The 6,000-nt window shown below is 42.4% G+C and overlaps 1 protein-coding gene across 8 annotated transcripts in view; it reads left to right on the top strand.

The window, feature by feature from the left end:
• Positions 1 to 1,351: 1,351 nt before the first annotated feature.
• Cast (calpastatin) overlaps positions 1,352 to 6,000 on the top strand; it is a 119,523-nt gene continuing 114,874 nt past the window's right edge. For 2 of the 8 annotated variants that reach the window (XM_071612391.1, XM_071612387.1), the window contains exon 1: positions 1,355 to 1,610. In XM_071612391.1, coding sequence (XP_071468492.1) covers positions 1,536 to 1,610 — 75 coding nt within the window. In that variant the 5' untranslated portion in view covers positions 1,355 to 1,535. Of the gene's footprint in view, positions 1,611 to 2,192; positions 2,283 to 6,000 lie in introns of those variants that run through there. The other 6 variants (XM_027927531.2, XM_071612392.1, XM_071612390.1 and 3 more) reach the window with 5 other exon arrangements.

Genomic DNA, 6,000 nt, shown 5'->3' with positions numbered 1-6,000 from the left:
CATTCTTCCAGAGTTAGAATAACATACTTCAGGGATCTAAAATCTTGAATCTGGAATATCTCCCTAATAAGAAAATTGTTCAGGTTTCTGAGGTGGAGGCTGGGGAGGAAGAGTTAGCTACTAATTTACCCCTATAGTTTCTGTGTTTGTTTAAATTACTGCAATACCTTTGTCACAACAATAAAGACATTCTTTTCAGGTTAAAGCCATATTTCCTCCAAATCCAAATGTAATAGATATTATCAATTTTTCCTAAATGGACAATTATGACAATTACAGTCTGTATATCCAGGATGCTTCATTTTTATGTATATATCCCTGCATTGAAGTCTGTTGAAATGCTAGATACAAAGTAGTAGAACAATTAAAAAGAAAATGTGCCCCCCTCCCCACAACCCCATGGGTTACATTCCTACACTAAGAAAGCTACAAACCTATCCTCTAGGAAAGGGAAATCAGAATTCCTAAAACTGAGGGGCCACCTCATACCAGAATTGTGATCTGCCAAGCTCTGTAGATGTCAAATCTTTCCCTACAACCTGGCTCCTGTCTCTTCAGTTGTCTGAAAAACACCTCAGAGAGTGGTGACCCAAGTCCCAAAACGACAATGCTATTTCCGGGTAACAGGTTTTTTAGGTCAGTTATGATCACGAACCAGCATCAACCAAAGAGGAGCATTTGGGCGTGTTAAAAACTCTCAGCCCCAACCCCAAACCAGGAAGTGCTGTTTAAGATGAGTCCAAGACAAAAGCAATCCAGCCTCAGATGAAAAAAAAAAAAAAAAAAAAAAAAAGCGCACCCAAACCACACTAGATTCCAGACAGGATGTAAGGGTTTAAATCTGGGACGGTTCTTGGATCTGGATTACAACCTACAGCCTGTCCATACAACATTATTAAACTTCGAAAACTGCCAATACAAAGTGAAAGGACCTAACACATACACAGATGTGTGCACACATCTACGCATGCAGAACAATTTATTTTTGTGATCTGCTTCCTTATCTAGACAGTCCAGACTTGGGCCAGATTCGTAAACACAGATAACCGGGACAGATTGCAGAAAAAGTGCCAAATTTTCAAGATTGTTAGGGAGGAGGGTCGAGGAGCAGACTGACTACGCCCGGGTCCGGTTCTCCTGTTGCACAACTGCACGAGACGTCTGGGCAAGTCAAAGGAGGAACACTGCAACCTCCGGCTCCCCCTCTTTCTGACCCACGGGGAACCAAGCAATCTAAGAACACAGGGAGGATCACTAAGTGACGATTCTGGGTGGAGGGTATTAAATGTCAGGCCAGGAGCCCGGGACAACTACAACTGGGGCGCGCCTTTAGCGAGCAGGAAGGGGAGGGCCCAGCAGGGCGAGGGGGAGCCCGGGCGCGGGCTTGGGGCTGGGTCGGAAAAGCTGCCTCACGGGCACACTCGCCGCCCCTCCGCTCCCTCCTCCCCCTCCTTACCAGAGTTCGCTGCCCGCCCCGAGCCTCCCTTCAGTCCCTGCTGAGCCTTCCCGGAGGCTGCGCCTGCAGCGGCCTCGCCATGTCCCAGCCGCGCCAGAAGCCCGCTGCCTCTCCGAGGCCTCGGCGCGCCGCGGCAGCCCGCCACACCCAGGAGGTGAGTGGCGCTCCTGTTCCAGCATTAGGGCTGGGCGACGCAGGGACCTGGTCCGGGAATCCTGGTTCGCCTTGGGCGTTGCCAGGCCTGCCCGACCTGCTCCTTATACGCCCCTTCTACTGCAGGGAAAGGGCTTGGGGTTCCAGTGCCTTCCCCGGGACTGGTGGAGAACGGTGGCTGGACATTCCTGGCCAGGGTCAGTTGGGCGTGGCGCCGGCCCGGTAGAGGGGCGCGCAGAAAAAAGTTGGCTTATGAGACACTGGTGAAATGATAACGGAGTGAAGGGACAATAAAATTCACTCAGGACCCTCCAAAGGGAGTGTGGTGGTTTCATCTGAAGGCAGGACCCTGTCTTCCCCGTGAAGTCCCGGTCGCAGGGCGTGGCTCCTGAAGAAATAACACCTCTTCCCTAACTAGCCCGAAGCCAAGTAGGGGGTGGGGCTAGACTGGTGGGGGCGGGACCCAACACCCCTCCCTCGGGGGTACTCCCACCTGGCAGCTGCTAGGCCCGCCGAGCTCAGTGCCAGTCAGGTGCCAGCCAGGTTCCAGCCAGGCTGAGTGTGATCCGGAAGCCCCCAGCACCGCACCCCGAGCGCTCGCTGGGTAATCCGTGGTGCCGCTCTGAAAGAATAGGTTGTCGCCATGGCATTCGCAAGCTGGTGGTACAAGACGGTAAATAGAAGCGGCCGTGCCTGGGCTGGACTGGGAAGGGAGAGTGCTTACTTTACTTAGCTCTTGTGAGCTTGCCAACGAAATATTATCCGAAGTTTGGGTGGGAAGGGGTGAGGATCGAGTGCAACCTGGTCTCAGACCTTTGGGTTAGGTTCGGGGAGAGGCTGGAGGCTCACCCTCCTGTGGTATGCGAGCAGGAGCGCAGCCGTGAGAGAGTCGGTGCGAGCAGATGCACCAAGCTCAGCTAGGAGCTCACAAGTTGAAGGGAACAGGAGTTACTGCTGGAGGAATCCCGACCCTGGAGGCGCATTCCTGGATGAACTCTGAGGCAGATCCCTAGAGAACCTAGGGTTGTTTTCGATCCTTAAGTAAGACACAATATTTGTAAAGAAAAGTTGTGTTGACAGTGCAATCTCAATCGCATAGAGAGGCGGGGTGGGGGGCGGGAGGACAGAAGAAAACCCAAAACACCGAGACATAGAAGCGAGTGATATCAAGATTGTTGAGAGGAGGGGAAGAGAGATCCAGGGATTGCTGCTCTGTACTTACTTACCTTGGTGAGTGACAAACATGTTCCATTTGTGTAGTGCATTGAATGTGTCTACCTTACAGATTAAGTGTGATAGCCAGTCAAGCTGGCACTTGTAATGTTTTGAAACCTGGAAGCAAATTTTAACCTTAAATTGCTTTCCAAATCCACACGCGTGCGCGTGCGCGCGCACACGTTTTGTTGACAGGGAGAGCCACAAAATATTTATGTTCCACTAATTTATGGTGAGAATTCCAACGTATTAGGATACTTCCCTCTCAGCATGTGTATTGGGAGAAGCAAAGATGTAGTTTACCATGCATTCTTTGAAGCCAAAAAGCTCCTATTGGAACTCAAAGGATGTTACTTTTCAGGCAATGAGCATTTTATGAGCTTCTCTTCTGTGACAGGCAAGGTATTAGCCTCCAAATACACAGTGGAGAACAACACAGAGTTGTTCTTGTATGGTAATGATTTAACTTTTTTATCCTGTTTCCACATCTGGAGGAGAGGAATGATATGCACTACATAAGGGTTGATGCCTAACCAGATTAATAAATCAAGATGTCATATACTTAAACTTTTACTGACAGAGAACTCAAATTTCTCTTGAGGTATTTCTTCATGAATATTTTCTATTATATTTCATGTGCATTTCAAAGGAAGCATTTTATTGATGTATTAGGGGCAAGTTTGTATTGAGTCAATATTTATTGTCCTAAGATTTTCATCGAAATGTACCAGGTAAATTATCTGCAAATATGGATGGTAGGTGTTCTGAGTTGGCATCAAACTTCTTCCAAACTCATGATTCTCTGAAAGAAATTATGCTGGGCTACTTGGATGAAAATGGTTTAAACCTATTCCTTTAACACTTTTATGTTTAGACACAGTCTGACAGTTTTGCTAAGACTTCTCTTAGAATCCAGTTTAGGAGCTATTATAAAATACTGTTTTCTGGTAGAAATCTCCTAGAATCAGCAACACACCTGTGACTGAGGTTTAACTTTTCCTAAGTCAGTTCTAATCAATACAAATATAGTATGAACTACACATGAAATTTTAAATTTTCTAGTAGCCAAGTTAACAAAAGCAAAAAGAAGCAGAGGTGAAATCAGTGGTAATAATATATTTTATGTTTAGTTAATATATTTAATATTTAGTTAATCCACTGTACTCCAGATGTTATTTTAACTTGCAGTCAATGTGCAAACCATTGAGATAGTTTAAATTCTCTTTTTCACATTAATTCTTCAAAATCCAGTGTGTATGTTACACGTACAGCACATCTCAGTGCACATCTGCCACATTTCAAATGGCTAGTGGCTATAATATTGTATAATAAAGCTCTATGCCATGGGTGTTTTTTTTTTTTTTTAATGGCATTGAATGAGTGATAACAGGCCATTTTGAGAATCAGTGAGGTTATGTATTATTTTCTCACAACAAAATACACAGATACAAAAATACAGTTATCTATATTGCTTGAAGGAATTCAGAGATTTTTCCAAAGGCCCACTCATAAATCCCCCAAAGGTTCATGAAGCCAATTTATAACATATGTACACATTGTACAATCTATTGTATGTAATATATATGCATTTTATACATGAAACACATGTGCATAATACATGTATAAAGAGATTTTATAGACATTTGGATAGACAGATAAAGGTATATAGGCAACTCTCCATATCCACATATTCGAACAACCACAGATCAAAAATATTTGAAAAAATTTGAACTTAATGTATACATTTTTCTTATCATTATTCCCTAAAAAATAGAGTAGTAAAACTACTTATATAGCCTTTATATTAGATTAATAGCATAAGAAATCTAGAGATAATCAAAAGTATATGAGAGAATTTTATAGGTAATTTTAAAATATTCTGCAATTTTATGTGAGGGACTTAAGCATCTGCAGATTTTGGTGTCTGAGGGAGTCCTGGTGGAACCTATACCCCACAGATACCAAGAGATGACTGTCTGTGTGTATGTGTGTGTGTGTGTGTGTATACAACTCAGAATACTTTTGGTAAATTCTGTCTAAAGACATTAAAATATCTTTATTGGGATCCTTTAAATACTTGAAAAGATTGCAAGTGAACTAACTGTCACACAAAATTTAGGGAAAAAAAAACAATTAAAAGATGTACCTAAGATGGGTTTCTTTAATAACATTCTGCCTGTACAGCTAGTCTGTTATATTTCCACATAGAATACCCTCTATTGATCTTATCTTTGAAAGAATTTTGTGATTATAGTAAAAATAAACCCACAACATTTTTAAAAACTACATTTGAAGAACATCTGATGAGCACTGTAATGATCAAGCATGAAGAAGAGTAAATGTGACTTACATTAGTACTTACACCAGTACTAATCAGATTCCTGAGTCATAAGTTGATTCTATTAGCCTATGCTAATTAAAGGTGTTTCTTAGCCTAATTAGACCCATGGACTCAGTGACAGCATGGTCAAGGAACCTAGTTATTTTTTATTGCAGTCAGTTTAAGAAGTTTGTCATAGGCCTTCCATGGCATGACAGACCATTTGGATGCAATTCAGTTTAGAAGTAAGGAAGGCAGAAGATAGAGTCTGCAAAAAGACCACAGACTTTAGGGCAGTGGGAATGCAGAGATAAAATAAAACTTTCCTTTTTTGGCTGGCAATCTCCAAATAGTTGCTTTCCATTGCACACCAGTCTTTTAAACCATCTGATAATATTGTTCTTTAATCAATGTTGATACTTCCTAGAAAGTTAATTATATTATGCAAGAGCTTCTTAAAGAGTGATGTAGCTCTCTGGGGGTGGAAACAGTGGGTGGTCATTTGAGATTCCAAAGTAGATAGGTGGGTAATTAATTCTGGGTAGCCTATCTCCTCATCTTTAAGCAGACCATCTTTATTTCTCTCTTGGGACATCTTTAAGATGGAAATATTATTAATGTAATATAAAAGTTCTGTTCCTCAAGTTGTCTCATTTTCTTTTTTATGAAAACTTGCATAGAAAGCTTTGCCATAAAGAAAAAAAATAAAAAGATAACAGATATCTTTTATTTAAGAAAATTGAAAAAACAGTTCCATTCAGTGAACACTACTTACAGAAGTCACGTCCTCAGATGGAAGAGTCAATTAACATAGAAGGAAAAATGGTCTACGGCTAGAGTTTCCTAAAAATGTGTG

The sequence above is a fragment of the Marmota flaviventris genome, chromosome 5 (assembly GCF_047511675.1).
Source record: "Marmota flaviventris isolate mMarFla1 chromosome 5, mMarFla1.hap1, whole genome shotgun sequence".
NCBI classification, from domain to species: Eukaryota; Metazoa; Chordata; class Mammalia; order Rodentia; family Sciuridae; genus Marmota; species Marmota flaviventris.
This window is presented reverse-complemented; position numbering and strand designations above follow the sequence as displayed.